General features: G+C 44.2%; 1 protein-coding gene across 1 annotated transcript in view; it reads left to right on the forward strand.

Annotated features, from left to right (window-relative positions):
* VPS13A (vacuolar protein sorting 13 homolog A) overlaps positions 1 to 20850 on the forward strand; it is a 322609-nt gene that overhangs the window by 97098 nt on the left and 204661 nt on the right. Inside the window, exons 20-23 of the mRNA XM_050945432.1 lie at positions 712 to 848; positions 9362 to 9494; positions 10725 to 10842; positions 16984 to 17122. Of these exons, the coding sequence (XP_050801389.1) occupies positions 712 to 848; positions 9362 to 9494; positions 10725 to 10842; positions 16984 to 17122 (527 nt within the window). The remainder of the gene's footprint in view (positions 1 to 711; positions 849 to 9361; positions 9495 to 10724; positions 10843 to 16983; positions 17123 to 20850) is intronic.

Consider the following 20850-nt stretch of genomic DNA (forward strand, 5'->3'; position numbering starts at 1 on the left):
ATATTTTAAATCGTGTTGTTTTTAAACTAGTCTAATTTATTTCTTTATTTTTTGTCTCATGATTGCTGAATTCTTGGGGCTAGAGATAGTTGACTGACTTTACGTAATAGAATTTTTTGTAAAAATGATTTGAGAAAATCATTTTATTCTGAACAATGACTCAGAAATTATTAGACTAAGATAGTTATAGTAGATGGGAAATAGAGAAAATAATATTGAGGATTTAAACTTTGATTAAAAGCAAATCTCATTGTCACATGAATATTTTTGTATTGTAATTTAATTCCAGTGTATTAAGCCTACAGTGTCACACAGTTCTCATGAAATTGGCTATTGTGATTTCTTAGAGAAGGTGTCTTATTTGTCATCATTTATGCTATATTCATTAGGACTGACAAGGTGATTAATTATTATTATTGGGTACTTTGAACACTGAAAAGAACTACACTAATAAGAAGTACATTTATGAATGTGTAACCAGTAAAGAGAATTGAGATCTATCAGAATAAATCAGAATACTGTATATTTGGGGTGGTTGACTAAGTTTGATGTGGTTGAACAGTTTAAAGTTTTAGTTGTGTATTTTAGTAATCCTGTTGTAATGAAATTTGTCCTCTGGTTCATACTTTATCACCATAATTTATTTAAAATATGTTTAAAGATATGGTTTTATATTGACTCCTTACCTGTCTCAATGTGATTATTTTCTAGGATTATTATATGTTATTGAAACACAGAAAGTTCTCAATCTAAAAATTAATTTAATGGCTCCATACGTCCTTGTTCCACAAAATGGATTTTATGAATCTACATCAAATTTACTACTTCTGGATCTTGGTAACCTACAGGTACAGTTTCCACTCATGAAATGATTTATTGTGATAATTTGGCTTCTACTTATTGTAGTATGTTAAAAATGAACTTAAATTCTGTTGACTATAATGGATTTATTTAAATGTTCCTATTCAATTGATATAATGGTGATTCATTTTAAACTGCTTTCTAGACAAGTCTGGATTTCTTCTCCTGTTCTGAACACTTCTCTAATCCACTTAGAGTGGATAGTGTAGATGACAAAAGTGAGGCCACTTCCTTTGCGAATCTTTGAATGCCGTAAAGTAATGCATGAAAATTGTTCTTAACAGTTTTTAACCCTGGCATCCCTGATACTATTTTGGAATACAAAGAAACAGAATCTCTCTTACACTGACATATGTGATTAACACAATATTTTTAATTGAATACTGTTTATCCTTTTCCTCCCACCCCTTGCCAATGCTCTTCTCTTGTTCATTATCCACTAAAATGGTATGGATTGAGTAGAATGATCATTTATGAGTATAGCTCTTAATCAAAATGTCAAAATATTTATCCTCTATATTAAATGTAATAGATGATTTAAATTTTAGGGAAAAAACAAGCAAAGGTAAATTAATAAATGTATATCAAATGCTTTTAGTGTGCTTAACACCAAACCAAACTAGGGTAACCAGATGTCCCGATTTTTTTGAGCCTTTTTCTTATATAGGCTCCTATTACCCCCGTCCCGATTTTTCACATTTGCTGTCTGGTCACCCTGTACCAAACTCAGAAAATATTATTCCTGCCCCAGGATGATTGCTGCCTTATTGAACTAACAGAATTTAAAATAGCATGTTCCCCTTCTTTGTATGTTGGCAACTGATATATATCTATATATCTATATATATATAGGTGACACTGGCAGCACTGCATATTAAGTTTGCTTATCCCATTTTGCCAAACTATAATGATTTGGGCTGAAATTTGCATGCTGGATGTCTGTCTCAGGCTGAATTTTTTTGACTCTTTTAGCTAAAATGATTTACTTGTTTCTGAGAACAAGATTAGGGAATAATGTTTGCCCATATTTAAAAAAAATCTTAAAATAACTTTGTTGAGAATGTTTAGCACTTCCATGTTTTTGGAATAAGGGTTTGATGTTTGATAGCATGGTCGCCACAGGATGTTCTTTTAGGTACCTGCATGAAAACTTTGGCCTAAGCATAAGCCTATGAAAACTCTGTTTGTACAGGCTTAGTAGAGACTTGTTAGAGTTTGGAAGTTTAAAATCATTGAAGATTCCATATGCATCGGGCATGTGCCCCACTAGGACTTCAGAGGCTGAGCAGCACTTCCCTTCAGGAGCTTCACCTGGATACTGGGGGATGCTGTGTCACCAGGCACAGGAACTGACAGCCGGGAGACTGTGCACCAAATAAGGATACATTGTAGTCATGGGTATTTTTAGTAAAAGTCACAGATAGGTCACAGGCAGTAAACAAAAATTCATGGCCCGTGACCTGTAGGCATCTCCACCACAAGTCTCTTGGCTGTGGTTCCCTGCCAATGGGAGCTGTGAAACCAGTGCTCTGGCCGGAGGCAGCCCACAGAACTGCCTGGCCATGCCTCCCTTTAGCTGCTGAGCGAGGGGGATGTCGCTGCTTCTGGAGAGCCTCACAGGTAAGTGCTGCCCAGAGCTCACCTCACCCTTTCCCATGCCCCACTCCCCTTGCCCTCTCCCACACCCAAACACTGCTGCTCAGGGGGAGCATGGGGGTGTCGTGGCCCGAGACTGCCCCAGCAGCGGCCGGTGCACCTGGCACAGGGACTGCCTGAGTTGTCCCTGAGCCAGGAGCACGGACCGCTGCAGATTTCTGTGACAAACTCGCAGCCTTACCACTAAATGCTCCCTCTGTTGGCTCCTGGCAGAAATGCAGAGGAGTGGAAATGTGGGAGCAGCAGGAGCCTGTGAGTGGAAGGAAGCAGAGGGGAGAGGAGCTGGTAAAGAGTGTTTGTAAAGGAGTGGAGAGGGAGAAGGACTAGAGCCCTGGCAATAGAGTCGGTAACCACTAATGCACACTTCTGTCCAGAACCTGATACATAACCCAGGAATCCTGAATCTACATTCCTCTGCTGTGAAATTTAATTGGCAAAATATGTGTCCCAGCTTTTGCTCCTCTCCTGGTCCTGTGGCTGTTCTACATAGAAAATAACAGCCTACTACTGATTGCCATCTACCACTTGAGCTAATGATGTAAAAGTCTGTGCTGTGGATCTAAAGGTCCTTATGCTGTTGACAAGCCATGCTGGGGGCAATATGGTTCCACATAATAGAAACTAAGTTTTCAGGGTTTTTTTGAAATATAGGAAATTACATTAAAAAAACTAAATTAAAATCATTAAGGTTTCAAAGTCTGGCACTCCAAAGTTCATCTAGAATGAATGAATCAGTTGTGTATAAATATGGCTGTTATATATAGGATGGTGATCTCTTCTGCTACTGATGTTGGATGGTGTGTAGTGAATGAGGCAAGAGATTGCAGCATATGGGTAAAAAAAGTTATTAGCCTAGAGAATTATGGTTTGTTCCTCCTCTGCCACCAGACTTCCCAGAATCACAAAGGCTTAACCACTTAAGACAAACATTAAAACGAGAATGTTCACAGTTTACTACTGATTGTTCCTAATTTCTGGTTGCCCCATATGAAACACCAAGGACCAAATTTGCAAAAATGTCGAGAACTCATAACTGCATCATCATCATCACGGCAAATCCCAAAGGGACGTGACCGCTTTGTTAATAAAATGCCACTAGATCGATCTCTAGCAGGATGCTTAAGGTGATCGAATTGTATGTTCAATTTATGCCTATCACTGGCAGTCTTATTGCACCACAGAAGGTTTTGGAATCTGTGTGATCACAGGCATTCCTGGATACATGCACTTCAGAATTCATTGGTTTTCCATCCTAATATGTTCATACTAAGACAGCTGCTGAGCCTGAACCAGTGCTGATGGAGCTGGTTGCTGGGTTCAGCTTCAAATATAAGACATAAGAATTGGTCCAGCTAGCCCAGTATACTGTCTTCCAACAGTGGCTGGTGTCAGATGTGTCAGGGAAAGAACAGAACAGAACAGGACAATTATAGTTAAACATCCTCTGTCATCCAGTTCCAGCTTCTTGCAGTCAGAGGTTTAGGGGGACACCCAGAGCATGGGGTTGCACCCCTGACCATCTTGGCTAGTAGCCACAGATGGACTTATCCATCGAATGTATGTAATTCTTTTTTGAATCTGGTTATACTTTTTCCCTTCATAATGTCTCCTGGCAACGACCATAGATTGTGCATTGAGTGAAGTACTTCCTTATGTTTTAAACCTGCCTGCTTATTAATTTAATTGGGTGACCTCTGGTGTGTGAAGGGGTAAGTAACACTTCTCTGTTTACTGTCTCCACACCATTCGTTATTTTATAGACCTCTATCATATCCCCCCTTAGTCATCTCTTTTCTAAAATGAACAGTTGGTGTCTTTTTAATCTTGCTTCATAAGGAATCTGTTCCATACTCCTGATCATTTTTATTGCCCTTCAGTACCTTTTCTGATTCTAATTTCTAATATATCTTTTTTGACATGGGGCGACCAGAACTATAGGCAGTATGTGAGGTGTGAGAGTACCATGGATTTTTATGGTGGCATTATGCTATTTTCTGTCGTATTATCTATCCCTTTCCTAATGAGTCCTGACATTCTGTTAGCTTATTTGACTGCCGCTGCAGACTGAACGGATCAGAGAACTATCGATGTTGACTTCAAGATCTCTTTCTTGAGTGGTAACAGCTAATTTAGAATTCTTTGAATGCATAGTTGGGATTCTTTTCCAAAGTGCTGTATTTTGCATTTATCAACATTGAATTTTAGTTGCCATTTTGTTGCCCAGTCACTCAGTTTTGTGAAATCCCTTTGTAAGGGCTTGGCTACACTTGCGAGTTACAGTGCAATAAAGGAGCACCAGGCTCCCTAGCTCACTCCCTGTCCACGCTGGCAAGGCATGTAGAGCGCTCTGATTCGGCGGCTACAGCGGTGCTGGTACTGCACTTTGGTGAGAGGAATAACATTTGCTGCGCCTTGGCTACAGTGCACAGGCGTCAGTGTGAATGAGGTGTTGGGTTACTGCACTCTGATCGGCCTCCGGAAATGTCCCATAATCCCCTTAAATCAAGTGGCCATTCATGTCGTTGTTTTGAACTCCTGTAGGAATGCAGAAATGCCCTTTCAAAGCTCTGTTTCTGACAGCCGGCATGCAAGCCAATAGTGTGGAATGCTGTGGGGATGGGGGGTTCTGCTGCTGTCTGAACTTACAAGACAGCATTCTGACGTGCTCTCAGCCCCCCAAAACCCCACTCTCTCTCTCCCCCCCCCGTACACACAACAAACTCCCTGTTATATTCCACCCCCCTGTAGTGGAGTGGTGACCCACTCCAGCCCTGATAGGGTTGGAACCAGCCCTCTGAGAGGGCTGGCAGGCTGGGAGAACATCCTAGGCTGAGTGGGGAAACAGCCGCAGCTATGGCCATGCCCCAAACCGACTCAGCTGGCCTTATAAAGGGACTGCTGGGCTGAAGCAGTCTCAGTCTCTCTCTGTGTTCAGAGAGAGAAGGGCCTGGCTGTTGGAAGCTGAGAGAAAGTACCTGAGGGAAGCAGGGCTGGGGAATAGAGCAAGGAAGTTGTAGGGCTATCATAGCATTCCTTCTCAGATCTGAACCTTAGAGTTCAGAAAATGAGATACTAGCACCTGAATCCTCTAAGCTTAATTACCAGCTTAGATCTGATAGCACGGCCACCACCCAAAAATTTAGTGTTTTGGGGCACTCTGACCTCCCCAACCTTCCCTGGGGACCCAAGAACCCAGATCCCTTGGGTTCTTAAAACAAGGAGAAATAAACCATTCCCCCCACCTTTCCCCCTCTCAGAATTTCCCTCTCTGGGCTATCCTGAGAGTTACTGATCTATCCTCTAAATCACCATACAGAGAAGCATCTCCCTTCCCTTCCACCAAGAGGCAAATAGATTCAAGGAAAACAAAGAGAGATTCTATCTCCCCCCCACCCGTCCCGGTGAGTATCCCAATCCCCTGGAATAACACAAGGGAAACAAGGAAGAAAAAATCAATCAGGTTCTCAAAAAAAAAAAAAAGAAATCTTTTAATAAGAGGAAGGAGAAAGTAAAGAATTATCTCTAACTTCAAGATGTAAATCTTACAGGGTCCTATAGCTTACAGACACTAGAAAGAGACTTTCCCCCCAGTACCAATACAAATCAGAATATTCCCAGCAACTGCACATATGAAAGTTAACCAGCCAGATCCACAATTGCAAATAGAGTAAAAACAATCAAAAAGCCTAAACCACCTGTTTTTACTTACTATATGAAAAGAAACAGCCTGTAGTAATGTCTGGTCTCTCTCAGACCCTCCGAGAGAAGAACACACAACACACAAAGAACACACACAAAAGTTTCCCTCCACCCAAATTTAAAAGTATCTTGTCTTCTGATTGGTCTTCTGGTCAGGTGTCCAGTTCCCTGCTTGTAACCCTTTACAGGTACAAGAGACATTAACCCTTAACAATCTGCTTATGACAAGGGCTCTGCCTGGTAAACCCCCCAGGCTGCGGCGTAGTGTAAGGCCAGACAGGTACTGAGGCTACAGAGAGGTAGCCACAGGTAGGCCGTGGCAGCAGGTCCAAACTCCTTTGCCTGTGTTGAGTGGCTGATACGCTGCAGTCTGCCCCAGGGAACGGGGGCTAAGTGATGACTGGCAGTAGCCAAGACTGAGGCAAGGGGGGATAGTGGGTTGGGAGTTCCCCAGGGAGGGGAGACCCAGACTGGTGGGGTACTGCCAGGGGGCAGCACCCCAGTTAAAGGGGCACTGGGGTCCAGGGAGGGACATGGGGGCCAGAGGACAGGCGGATCTCCGGCCTGCAGAGGGTGCTTCAGAGCTGGAAAGAGCTAATTCCTGGAAATGACCAGCAGGAAGCGCCGCAGGGTTAGTCCACTGGTCTACACCCGCCCCCCCTTTGAAAAGTACGTTGCAGTCATTTGCATGCTGGGATAGCTGTCCATAATGCACCGCTCCCAATGCCGCTGCAAGTGCCGCAAATGTGGCCACGCCAGTGCTCAAGCAGCTTTCAGTGTGGACAAACTGCAGCACTTTCCCTACTGTGCTCTCCAAAGACAGGTTTAACTCACAGCGCTCTACATCTGCAAGTGTAGCCATGCCCTAAGTCTTTGCAGTCAGCTTTGGACTTAAGTATCTTGAGTAATTTTGAATCATTTGCAAACTTTGCCACGTCACTGATCACTCCCTTTTTACCATCATTTGTGAATATGTTGAACAGCACTGGTCCCAGTACTGATCCTAGTGGGACCCTGCAATTTACCCCTCTCCAGTGTGAAAACTGATCATTTATTCCTTCCCTTTGTTTTCTACTTTTAAACAGTTAATTTTCCGTTAGTGTACCTTCCTTCTTATTCCATGACTGCTTACTTTGCTTAAGAGCTGTTGATAAGGGACCTTGTCAAAAACATTCTCAAAGTTAAAGTAGGCTAAATCCACTGGATCACTCTTGTCAATGTTTGTTGACACCCTCAAAGAATATTTTAGAGAGGCATGATTTTTCTTTACGAAAGCTGTGTTGACTCTTCCCCAGCATAGTGTGTTCATCTGTGTCTGATCTTTCTATTCTTTTAGTATAGTTTCAACCAATATTTCTGGTACTGAAGTTAGGCTTATTGGCCTGTAATTGCCAGGATTGCCTGTGGAGCCATTTTAAAAATCTGTGTTACATTAGCTATCCTCCAGTCATCTGGGGCAGAGGCTGATGTAAGTGATAGGTTATGTACCATAGTTCGCAGTTCTACAATTGCATATTTTAGGTCCTTCAGAACTCGTCCTGATGACTTATTACTGTTCAGTTAATCAATTTGTTCCATAATCACCTCTGCTGGTGCCTCAATCTGGGACAGTTCCTCAGATTTGTCTGCTAAGAACAGTGGCATAGGTGTGGGAATCTCCCTCATAGCCTCTGCAGTGGAAACCAATGCAAAGAATTTATTTAGCTTCTCCACAATGGGCTTGTCTTCCTTGAGTCCTCCTTTAGCACATGGATTGTCCAGTGGCCCCATTGATTGTTTGGCAGGCTTCTTGCTTCTGATGTACTTAAATTTTTTTATTGTTAGCTTTTGTGTCATTTGGTAGTTGCTCTTCACATTCTTTTTTAGCCTGCTTAATTATACTACTTTAGTTGATTTGCCAGAGTTTATGCTCCTTTCTGTTTTCCTCAGTAGGATTTGACTTGCAGTTTCCAAAGGATGTCTTTTTGTGTCTGCCTCTTTTTCTCTCTTTAGCCATGATATCATTGTGTTTGTATACATGTAGTTTGCACCTTTTTGTTTGTTTTTTTTTAAACAAAGTTTCTGTGTAGCTTGCAGGCATTTCACTCGTGTGACTGTTCCTTTTAATTTCCATTTAGCTAGCTTCCTCATTTTTGTGTAGTGCCTCTTTTTGAAGTTAAATGCTACTCTCGTGGGTTTCTTTTGTATTTTTCTGCCCTACAAGAATGTTAAATTTAATTACATTACAAATTAAATTTTATCATGAATTATCATCATTTTCTATTCTTGTCCTGCCACTTGACATGGTTTTTAAAAAAGTGAGTATGTATGAAGAATGGGTTAGAAATTAATATTGAAAACTTACAATGCTATTATATTAATCTATTGTAGAACTTCATAATTGCATTGTAGTTCAAGATTGTTAACCCACCTCAAAAACATAGAGTAGAAATATAAAATTTCTAAAAGTAGATGACAAAAATGATTAGAGGCATGGGAGGACTTCTTTATGAGGTGAGATTAAAAAAACGGCTGCCTAAATTAGCTAGGAGATGAGTAAGAGGGGACACCATGAAGATACATAATGGTGCTGAGGATATTTGGGCGTTTCTAAGTTTATAACTTTTTGTAATAAAAGACCAAGAGGATGGCCAATGAGATTGAAGGGCAAGAAATTTAAAACTGATAAAAGGAAATAACATTTCCACGGATTAATTACAAATTGTGTAACTCTGCTACTTGTTATCATTGAGACAGAGTTTAGTTTGGCAGGATAAAAAATAGGTTAGACAGTTGTATGTTTAACAGTCACAGTAACATTAGATAAAATAAACTATAAAGGAGTATGAACTCTCATGGTTCAGGGCAAAAGTTACCTAATAACTAACAGGAGTTTAGGAAGCAATTTTTCCTGTGGGCAGCTTATTTCTTAGTGGTTCATTATGGGGTTTCTTGAAAAGTATCTAATTCTGGCTATTACTGGAGGGAGGATTTTGCACTACATAAATTACTAGTCTGATGTGGAATATTAGTCCTATGGATCCTGTTGTTTGTTAAAATAATTATTTGATATTTGACCTCTAATCTGATAAAAGTTGAATATTTGTATGACCAGTGCTTTAAGGATTTTTAAACTGATTTTAATTACTTTTTGTGATTATTTAAGATGACGAGTAAAAGTCGTTCTGATGTGTCAGAACTCAAAGTAGGACAAAGCACCATTGAAGATATCATGTCAAGAGCTTATGATAGCTTTGATATTCAGCTCAGCAGTATACAGCTACTTTACTGCAAACATCGTAAGTATTCACAAAATGAATTGCTTTTTGTTGAGACAACTGAACAAAAATTTTTTGTTAAACGTTGTGCCAATTTTTAATCAACAATTGAGTTTCCAGTAAATTTTGTTCTTCTCTTCCACACATGAGTACATTCTAGGCCATAATTGCCTTTGGGATAGATATTTTTAAAACTGCAAATCGATTCCCACACATCTACACACAGTGAATTTTCCAAGCCCTTAATTAAGCCTGGCAACCAAGCTGTGCAATCTTAGGGCTGGTCTGTACTACACATTTAGGTAGACATAAAGCAGCTTATGCTGACCTAATTATGTCTGTGTCTACACTACAGCCTTCCTTCCACTGTTGTAAATGTCCTGTTACATGGACATCATAACTCCACCTCCACAAGAGGCATATGGCATATGTTGGTATAGTTAGGGCAATGAAGTCTCTGTGTAGATACTGCATCGCAGGAGCCATGAAATTGATAAGAAAGCCCCCATCCCCCTGGAGTGCTGGGCTAGACTCTGCTCCCAGCTGGGAGCTGAAGACCTGGCAACTTCGATTCGTAGGGTGAGAAGCGGGGGCAGCTTTGAACCTGTCTCCCATCTGGGAGCCAGGTTGAGAAACCTGAGTGGCTCCCTGCTTGCTCCTAGTGTAGAGTGGGGGGCTCAAGGGGCTTGCAGCTGAACCCCACTCCCCAGTGGTGAGAAGCCCTGGGCAGCTCCCTCCCCAGCTCTTGGCAGGGAATGGGAAGCTGGGTGGGGGAGGAGCATGCTGGGAGCCTGTGGAGCAGCCAGGCTCCTGGCAGGGAGCTGCCAGCAGAGCTGAGGGACCAGGGTCTCTGCTCCCCACACTGCCCTCTAGGTTGGTGGAGGCGCACCTGGTGAAGATGTGTGCCACCAGCCCAAGGAAGGTAGTGTAGACATGCACCACTGCAGCAATCTAATATAGGTTGGCTTAGGTTTGTAATGTAGACATACTCTTAGTTTTTGATTTCTTACAACTGCATAGACTTCTGAGGCCAAAAGGTCTCAAGGTTACCTAGCTTGGTCCGGTGCATACTATATAGACCAAAGATTTTCACTTGTGATTTTGGCATCTAGCCAAGTAACATTACTTTTCCTTCATTATCCTTCCTTATTCTATACTTCCCCAGCTCCAAAACCCATTTTCACAATGTATTCAGTGTGTTGGGAAAATCTGTTGTGGCATAAAATAATACAACTGTTTTCTTTTCACTAGATGAAAATTGGAAGGAGGCTCGTAAGCTAAAATATTCATCACAACATATCTTGCGGCCTATGGATGTGAAAGTGGAATTTAGCAGGGCAATGGTTGTCACTGATGCAAGAATGCCTAAGTATGTTTTTCTTTCTATTGTGTAAAGGTTCACAATAAATTCCTTTTTAAGGGAATAGTCCCTGCAAGGACCCAACTATACTATAATTCTTAAATTTCAACCTGACAAGAAAGAGCTGAAGTGTTCCAGACAAATGCAGGTGGTTGGTGATTCAGAGATGAAGACGCAGTGTCTGAGAACTGAATTATTGGTGTTTTTAATCTTTGTAGATAGGAACCAGCCCACTAAATTTCACCTGGAAGTAGCATAGCAACCACAGTGTATGCCTCTTTCTATTACGATGGATCAAGGAACAGACATTCTTCTTTGAGTGCTTGCACATGTCTATTCCAGTGTAGGTGTGTGCATGCCCTGAGCACAGTTGCTGGAATTTTTTCCCCTAGTGTTACCCATTGGGTTGGCTCCAGGACCCTCTGGTGCCACACACTTATAGAGCCGTTATAAAGGGCCCTGCCGACCCATACTCCTTCAGTTCCTTCTTATAGCCATGATGGTTGCTGGAAATACTTTTATTGCTCAGGCACTTTTCCTAGTGGTTTTCTCTTCTTGATAAGTGTATATAGTTATTGTAGTAGTGTGTGTTCGTTTTTAGTAGTTAGTTGTTGAACACCTCCATGCTCAGCGAGGTTCGTCCATTCCTCAGTGCCGGGGCATACCTCTGTTACTGGGCTTCAAGCCCTCTGCTTCCTGTGTCAAGTCGAGGCCATTGTGCTACGTGGACTCGAGTTGTCTCAAGTGCTTGGGGGAATCTCACAGAAAAGACCGCTGCCAGATCTGCAGGGGCTTCAAACCCTGCACCAAGAAGGACCAGAAATAGAGGTTGAAGGTCCTTCTCATGGAGGCATCCCTAAGACCTGCTTCAGAACTGTTCAGACTCAGCACCAAGCACTTCAGCTTCAGTGCGCAGCGCTCCCCTCACTAGTCGTGAGTGTTGGCACTGATTTTCATCCACAATACCTAAGAAGTAACACCAGAAACAACAGGAGAAGAGCCGATCTCTGATGCCAAAGGCAAGTAGGCATGGCGACTGGGATAGAGCGAGACCCCTGTTGGGCTGTTCTTCCTCTCCAGCACTGCAGCAGCCAATAAAACTGGCTCTGGTACCTTCACAGGCCCTGCTGACTCTGGCATCAGAGGTATTGCCATTGGGCAGACAGTGTGCTAGTCAGTTTGCAGCAATGTCTACTTCAGGGGTGTTTGCAGCAGCCGGAGATCTGTTTTTTTTGCTACCAGTTCCTGCGTCCCAGGAGGTTCAGGACTCTGCACCACCTGTTCTGCAGAGCAGCAGAGAACTATCCTCTTGCCACTGCTTGGTACCAATGCTGTCTTCTATTGGAAAACCCCCTATAGTAGCTTCATCACATATTTTTTAAGGCTATCATCACTTTAATATGTGGGTGTCTATTAAAAAATTTAAGGACTTCCTCCTCCAGGATGCCAGATGGGAGTTCTCCTCACTGATTGAGGAGGGAAAAACAGTGGCGAGGGTCTTCTTTCAGGCAGTCCTGAATGCAGCTGATTCTGCGGCCAGATCAACAGCAATGGCAGTGACCATGTGCAGAAGCGTGTGGTTGCAGTCGTCAGGGTTTCCCCAGGAGGTACAACAAACCCTCCAGGATTTCCCCTTTTGAAGAGTCCTTGCTCTTCAGAGCAAAGAGACACTGGACTCCATGGTCTTAAGGACTCCAAGGTGACCTCGAAATCTCTGGGACTATATACTCCAGTGATATCCAGGAAACATTACAGGCCTCAACAGACTGGCTGTTACTTTGTCCAGCCAGCCAGAAAGGACCAGCAAACGAGGAGGAGCAGTGGGTTCAGGCCTAGACCTCCTCCACCAACTTCAACAGGACCGATGCAGGCTACTCCCAGACACTCAAGGAGCTCAAAGCACTCATTTTGACAAGATGTTCAAGGTTGACGTCTCAGTCCCCACAATACTGGATCCAGTTACCCCTCTGTTTTCCAACTGACTCTCCCATTTCTACAGTGCCTGCACCCACATTACCTTGGACCGTTGGGTACTTAACACAATAGAAGTGGGATACACTCTCCAGTTTTTGTCCCTCTGACCTTCCCACCCCTCCTCCTCATTCCTCTTCAGGGACCCTTCTCACAAGCAATTGTTGTAACAAGAAATCCAATCCCTCCTTCAGGTAGGAGACATAGAAGAGATTCTGCATTATTTAAGAGGAAAGGGGTTCTATTCCCGTTACCTAAGCCCAAAAGCCAAAGGTGTTTTCAGACCTATCCTAGACCTGCGTTGTCTCAACTACTATCTCAAGAACTTAAAGTCCTGCATGGTTTCTTTGACTTCAATTATTCCCTCATTGGATCCAGGAGATTGGTGTGCCACACTCAGTTTAAAGGACACATACTTCCACATATTGATTTTCCATAGCCACAGAAGGTTCCCAAGATTTGTCATACATTACCAGTTCACAGAGCTTCCATGTGGCCTGTTGGCTGCCCCATGGATTTCAACCAAATGTATGGTGGTGGTGGAGGCTTTCATCAGAAAAAGGGAAGTACACTTATTCCGTACCTCAACAACTGGCTTATCAGAGGCCGGTCCAGAGCTCAGGTGGAACCCAACATCTATCTTATCCAATCAACCTTCAGGGCACTAGGTCTACTGATAAATGCCCATAAATCCACACTTATCCCTGTGCAAGGGATAGAGGTAATTGGTGCCTATCTTAATGCCATGCAGGTGAGGATCCTGCTTCCAGAAGATCAGTTTTGGGCAATCATGGTCCTGATAAGGTCCCTCCAGACACATTCAGTCATGACAACTCGGAAGTGTTTGAGTCTTCTGGGCCGCATGCTATTGAGCACATACTTGGTACAACACACGAAGCTATGTCTCAGACCTCACCAAACCTGGCTGGCCACGGTATACTCACCTTCACGGCATCATTGTTTCCGGCTCACTGACATGGTGGCAGAACCACCATGAGGTTTGTGCATGAGAACACTTTTCACGGCCTCAACCGTCGATATCTCTAGTCTCCAACACGTCAGCGCTCGGCTGAGATGCCCACTTAGGGTCCCTTAGGACTCAAGGTCTATGGTCTCAAGAAGAGCTCTTCTTCATATCAGTGTCAAAGATCTCAGGGCAATCTGTCTCATCTGCCAAGCATTCTTGCTTCACTTTACAAACAAGGTCGTTTAGGTTCTCATGGATGACACAACTGCCATGTTCTGCATCGGCCGGGTGGAGTGCACACTTCTCCCTTATGTCAGGAAGCAATCCAACTGTGGGAGTTCTGCATAACACATTCAGTCCCTCTAGAAGTGTCGTACCTTCTGGGAGTGGAGAACCAGCTGGTGGATCACCTCAGCAGGTCTTTCTCTTCTGACCACGAGTGGTCCCTTCGTCTGGACATGGCAAGGGACATTCCAGTGGTGGGGGTTTCCCCTTATAGATGTGTTTTCTACTTGTGACAACAGGAAATGCCACCAGTTCTGCTCCCTGCGAGGCCACAGCCCCATGGTCTCTTACGAACACCTATTACTCCTGTCCACCTATTCTGATGAGTCACAAGGTTCTGATGAAGATCAAATGGAATTGGGCCCTGGTCATTCTCATAGGCCCGGCATGGCCCAGGCAACATTGGTTCACCACTCTCATAGGCCTTTGAGTGGAGACCCCGCTTCTGCTTCCGCTACACCTGGACCTGATCTCTCAAGACCATGGTCAGCTGCTCCACCCGAACCTTGGTTCTCTTGATCTGATGGCCTGTAAGCTCCATTGCTGAATCCTGAGGAGCAAGCTTGCTTGGAGCAAGTCTGTAGAATCCTGCTGGGCAGTAGAAAACCCTGTGTCAGGACCACTTATTTTGCAAAATGGAAGCTATTCTCCATCTGGTGCTCCCAACGTGGAATTCTGCCTATGCAGTCCTCATTGGAGTACCTTCTGCTTCTGAAACAATAGGGTCTGGCCATTTCTTCAGTCTGGGTACATCTAGCAGCCATTTCAGCCTTCCATGCCAAAGTAGACAGTGAGTCTGTCTTTTTGCATGAGATGATTATCCATTTTCTTAAAGACCTAGAGAGGTTATAATCCCCAAGTAAGAGAGACAATTCCTCCCTGGGATCTAAACCTCTCTCCAGGGATGCTGAGATGATGGCCTACCTTGAGCAGTGGAGTTTGCAACTACGAGCTTCACATCCATGGCAAAGTGTCTGCGTAGCTGGTATCAGCACATTGCCTCAATTTATCAGCCCTTATGCAGAGCTTAGGCAGCTCTGCAACAGCTTTGCTTCATCCACAAGATCCAGGGTCTTTCTGTACCCCAGATCTCTTGCCATTCCCAGTTCTGGTTAACCTGCTTCTATGGGTATTTCTTCTACTGATTTTCCACTATAAGGCTCCTAGTCCATTCCTCTTCCTTATCCCCTTCAATCTGCTGTTCCTACAAGAATTTCTACCGCTGCAGCTGTTACTCATTGCCGTCTTTTCTGATGCATCATCAGCTGCCTATCAGTCAGTCATCATCAGAGCAACGTGTCATCTCAAACCTTCAATGTATTCCAAAAACCTATAAAATAAAAGCCATATATAGTATGCTTGCAGAATACAGACTCAGATGGTGGCACATAGTTAAAGCATGTCATAGGAGCTAATGGTAACAAAGACTGTGTCAGTCTTCATTTCCAAGGAATGGCACAATTTCTTTTTAAGTAAAAAGCTAAAAAGCTTCTGACCGCTTCTGCTATCTTTAAATCCAGGAGCAATGGTAACTATTAAGAGTCTTGGATTGCAGATCACTAGGAAGTAGGTGGGCAAGTACTTTCGGGTCAGGTAGTAATCATAGATTTTGGCAGTTCCCAAGGGACAAAGCAAAATTAGGAGACAGAAAGGCAGTTTGAAATGTCTCTCTATAGAAATATTGAAACTATGGACGCTACTAAAGAAGAAATCTTAAAAGTTCTTATTACAGAAAGAAATCTGTGACTTGGTCAGACCTAGAGACTTGGTGATTCAATTTGAAATTTCAGTACAGTTTAAAGAGATTGGCTTGTCCGAGAAGGAAGAGGAATGGTGTTGCAGTTCTATATTTAATCTGAGACGCAGATGTAGCTAGATTATAAGAGTTGAAAATCTTTGATTTCAAACTGCTTTCTTAGTCTCTGGTTCATACCTAATTATGCTTCTTCTTATGGTCCTAGTCCTGCAAAGACTTAAGTATACCACAGGACTTCAAATCCGTCTACTTGCAGCACCTAAAGTTAAATATGTGTAAGACTTTGCAGGATCACGCCTCTGTTTGGAAAAGTCACATTTCCGGTCTTCCAACATCTTCCTCCTTTAAATTCTTGCTTAACTTTAACTTGTTTTAGAAATTCTTAATGCATTCTTTTGTCTCAACTTTTCCTGAACTGTTGCCTCATATACTGTTTTAGGTTTCTTGTCTATAATAGAGCCCCTACCCAACAAAACACTTAAGTGCTTTGTTAAATTGAAGTGTTAGATTGCGTGCTCCTTGGGATAGAGAAAATGTGTTTGACTTCACTTAAATAGCTTTATGCTTACACAGTACTTTATGATGTGTTTATAAATAATACTATAAAACAAGTAAATAACAGAGAGGACTTCCTGGTTGTGGGATATGAGAAATCCAGAAGTGGGTAAAGTACCCCTAAAATTGATATTTGGAGTCTTCCTTTCACAGAACATGGTAGCAGTAGGGAACTTAGAATTGCTCAGATATCTGATGGATGATGAGTTCAGCCACAGTTTTGTATAGATTAAATATCTTTTCCTCAAATATAAATGAAATAGATCTTATATTTAAAAGCAGCAAAGAGTCCTGTGGCACCTTATAGACTAACAGAAGTTTTGGCACATAAGCTTTTGTGGGTGAATACCCGCTTCGTCGGATATCCGACGAAGTGGGTATTCACCCACGAAAGCTCGTGCTACAAAACTTCTGTTAGCCTGTAAGGTGCCACAGCACTCTTCGCTGCTTTTGCAGATCCAGACTAACACGGTTACCCCTCTGATATCTTACATTTAGTATTTTTTCTGTTTCTGTAATTTGCTGCCAAGTAAGGATGTTGTTAGTAATAAGAAAACGAATGCAGCATTTTAATTGATACATCCATTTGAAATAACTGTCATCATTTATGTAACAGATTCAAAGTTTTTGGACAACTGCCTTTGCTCTCTGTTCAAATCTCTGACCAAAAGCTGATGGGTATCTTGGAGCTAATTGACAGCATTCCTAAACCAGAAAGGAATGATGCTACCATGTCTGCTCCCAAGTCAACTCAGGTAAGCTAAATTTTTTAAATGGTAGAAAAATAGTTTACTAAAATGTATAAGATTTGGGTTTGAAAAGGAGCTTATAGGAACTAAGAGCCCAGCACCCTTTGACTTTTAATGGGAATGGGCAACTAACTCCCTTAAGCTCCTTTGAAAATCACAGTCAACTTCCTACCACTGTAGAACCAAATACAAGTTTTGCTCATGTATGTTACTATACTGTGTCTGTAGTGTGGCTGCCTGGTGAAGTTTAGCTTCATTAACCCCCTATTTATTAAATATTTGCATATAATTTTAAAAATATCCTTACTTATGTTGCTAATATGCTACTTTGGTAAAAATAAAATAATATTTGAAATCTAGTTTACTTTTCACTACATCAATTAATTTGTTTTACATTCATCTTGTTTGTCTGTTTATGCTCACTTCTTCTGTTTAAAATTAGTTGCTTTAATTTCACATTCAGTTTTTAATGTGCTAGTAGTTGTTACTGCAAAGCTTGGGTTGCAACTCATTTTAAAGAAACAAAACAAACCTTGTTTATATTTCAGTTAAAACAAAATCATGGAAATAATTCTGTTAGTTTTAAGTTATTTAAATAGTTAATTTTTAGAAAACAGATTCTGACCCAGATTTAACTGGATAGTGCATTTTAACGAATGAGCAGTTTTTAATTAGGTACCTCAGACTCCATTAACGGAGTTTCCATTTCGCATTGTCTCTTGTCTTGATTACATAATGTACTTTAGTCAGTAAAACTTTGGGTTTTACCTTGGCTGTGCAGTTGAAGAGGCAGGAACAAATCTTTAATTTACTTTGTTACGGTTTGGGTTCCCCCTTCAGGAACACAACCAAGTGAAAAGTGCATCCTGGCAACCAGTGACAAGAAGTTTCTAGATGTCCTGCTTTTCCTAAGCAACAGAGAGAAACCAATCCTTTTAAAAGATTTAAATTTGGGTCCAGGTCAGTTTGTTTGTAGATAGGAATCTCTCTGCTTGTCTTCAGGACCCTGCCACTTTATTATGCAGTTTGCTCCATGGTACTCCAGAAGAGAGCCTCTCATGCTGCTCCCTTGCAGTCTTTTGCATTTAGAAGCACTTTCTGCCTGCCTATTCTAGTTAGCCATCTCAACCATAGGCCCCATTAGAGGGAGAAGGAGGTCACCAGTCTTCTGCATTAAAAGCTGTTGAGGTAATAGTAAAGCAAGCAGTTTATCCTTGCTATAAGCAGAAGTTTCAGCTCACTTGTCTAGCCACTTTCAGCTGGTGCATTTTTTAGGCAGATACCAACATCTGATTGCAATGTGTTTGAGCTGAGGACTTTGTCATTGGAATCTTGGTAGTGTATTTTCACAATAAGGTGATAATTTGCATTGTCCCTGCTTCTGTACCATAGGCTTCAGAAGCTAGTTCTCTTCTCATTCTGTACCAATAAAAAAATCTAGCACATGCTGGATGGGCAGTCTTCAGCTTTTCTTTTGTCCGTTTAACATTAGGAGTGCATACCCAGTGCACCAAAGCTGAAGATTTTTCTATAGCGGTACCTGTTAGGGCAGATGTTACTGCTTTTTAGAAGTGCGTCTCTTTATTTGTCTGAATCTCCTTCTCAACTGGAACATCAAAGGAAATGATATTCTTCCTCTGTGGCAGGGGTCGGCAACCTTTCAGAAGTGGTTTGCTGAGTTTTCATTTATTCACTCTGATTTAAGGTTTTGCATGCCGGTCATACATTTTAATGTGTTTTAGAAGGTCTCTCTCTACAAGTCTAAATATTTATATAACTAAACTAGTGTTGTATTGTAAAATAAACAAGTTTTTCAAAATGTTTAAGAAGTTCCATTTAAAATTAAATTAAAATGTTGATCTTACGCTACCGACCCACTCAGCCTGCTGCTGGTCTGGGGTTCTGTTCACCTAGGCTGGCAGTGGGCTGAGTGGGGCCTGTTACCGGGACCCCAGCTGGGAAGGGTCTGGCAGCCAGAACCCCAGACCGGCAGCGGGCTGTGTGGGGCTGGTGGCTGGGATCCCAGATTGGCAGTGGGCTGAGCGGCTTAGCCCACTGCCGCTCAGGGGTTCCATCCTCCGGCTTCTGCCAGCCGGGATCCCGGCTGCCGGACCCGCTCAGCCCAGTGCCAGTCTGGGGTCCCGGCCCTGCACACATACAGTGGGTACCTACCTTCTCCCTGGTTCTGGCCCATTCTCTTCCTCTCTCTGCACTGAGCTGAGAGTTGGAGTGGACCGAGCACATGGCTGGGGGGTGAAGGGTCTGGCCAGGAGCTAGAATGAAGGAGGGGGCTCAGGGTTGGGGCAGGAGGTTTGGGTGTGGGGGCACTTACCTGGGCAGCTCCCATGTGGTGTGAGGGATGCAGGTGGGAATGTGAGTGAGGGTGCAGGGGCTCTCGTTTGGTGCTCAGGGTGGGGGTGGGGATGTGTAGGGTGCATGGGATGTGGAGGTTGCAAGAGTCAGGGCAGAGGGCTGGGGGCGTGTGAGGGGGGTGCAGGTGTCAGGGTAGGGGGGTTGGGTATGTGTGGGGGTGCCAGTCAGGGCTGGGGTCGTGGAGGGGGTGAAGGAGTCAAAGAGGGCTGGGTGGTACAGGGCTCAGGGCAGGGGCCTGAGGCGGTGTGGGGTGCAGGGCTCAGGGCAGAGGGCTGGGTGTGTGTGGGGGGGGTCAGGGCTCAGGGCAGAGGGCTGGGTGACTGCCCCCCCAGAACTCCCAACCCCCCCCGCTCTTTGTCCTGACTACCCCCTCCTAGGACCCCACCCCCTATCTAAGCCTCCCTGCCCCTTATTCCCTGACTGCCCCCCAGGACCTACTCTCCCTACCTGTCCCCTGACTGCCCCAACCCTTATCCACACCCCTGCACCCAGATAGACCCCCTGGACTCCCATGCCTATCTAACCGCTCCCCGCCCCCTGACAGGATCCCCAGAACTCTGGACCCATACAACCCCCCCACCCGCTCCCTGCCTGCCCCAACCCCTCTCCACACCCCTACCTCCTGACAGTCCCCCCAGAACTCCCAACTCATCCAACCCCCGCAGCACCTTATCTCCTGACGACCCCCTCCAGAGACCCCCCCACACCCTAACTGCTCCCCCAGGACCCTCTTTGCTCCCTGTCCCCTGACTGCCCTGACCCCTATCCGCCCCCTAAACAGACCCTGGGACTCCCGTGCCCCATCCAACCCCCCCTGCTCCCTGACTGCCCCCTCCAGAGACCCCCGCCCCAACCACCCCCCAGCATACCACCCCCCCATCCAACCCACCCTGCTCCCTGTCCCTTGACTGCCCCACCCCTTACCCAACCCCCTGGCCCCGGAGCCCCCTTACCATGAGGCTCCTCGCTCATCTGGAGCCCTGCCGCCACCTCCGCGCACGCAGCCCTGTTCCGCCCCGCCCCTCAGAGCGCTGCACGTATGGCAGCAGGGCTCCAGATGAGCGGGGAGCATCTTTCCCTCCCCATAGAGCCAAAGGCTGCCCCACGGGAGTGCCTAGCCCTAGCCCCAGCCCCCAGAGTGCTACGCGCGCAGCAGCAGGGCTCTATGGGAAGGCGGGGGAGGGGGCAGTGGCTTGCTGCGCTTGGGCCGGCACTGCAGCTCGGGTCCACGGACCCCGCGGCTTGCCGCATTGGCAGGATTTTTAATGACATGCGGAGTCCCAACAGGCAGCCGTGTGCCATTAAAAATTGCCTCGCATACCATAGGTTGCCGACCCCTGCTCTGTGGGCTCCTTGGGAAA

The sequence above is a fragment of the Gopherus flavomarginatus genome, chromosome 3 (genome assembly GCF_025201925.1).
Source record: "Gopherus flavomarginatus isolate rGopFla2 chromosome 3, rGopFla2.mat.asm, whole genome shotgun sequence".
Lineage (NCBI taxonomy): Eukaryota > Metazoa > Chordata > Testudines > Testudinidae > Gopherus > Gopherus flavomarginatus.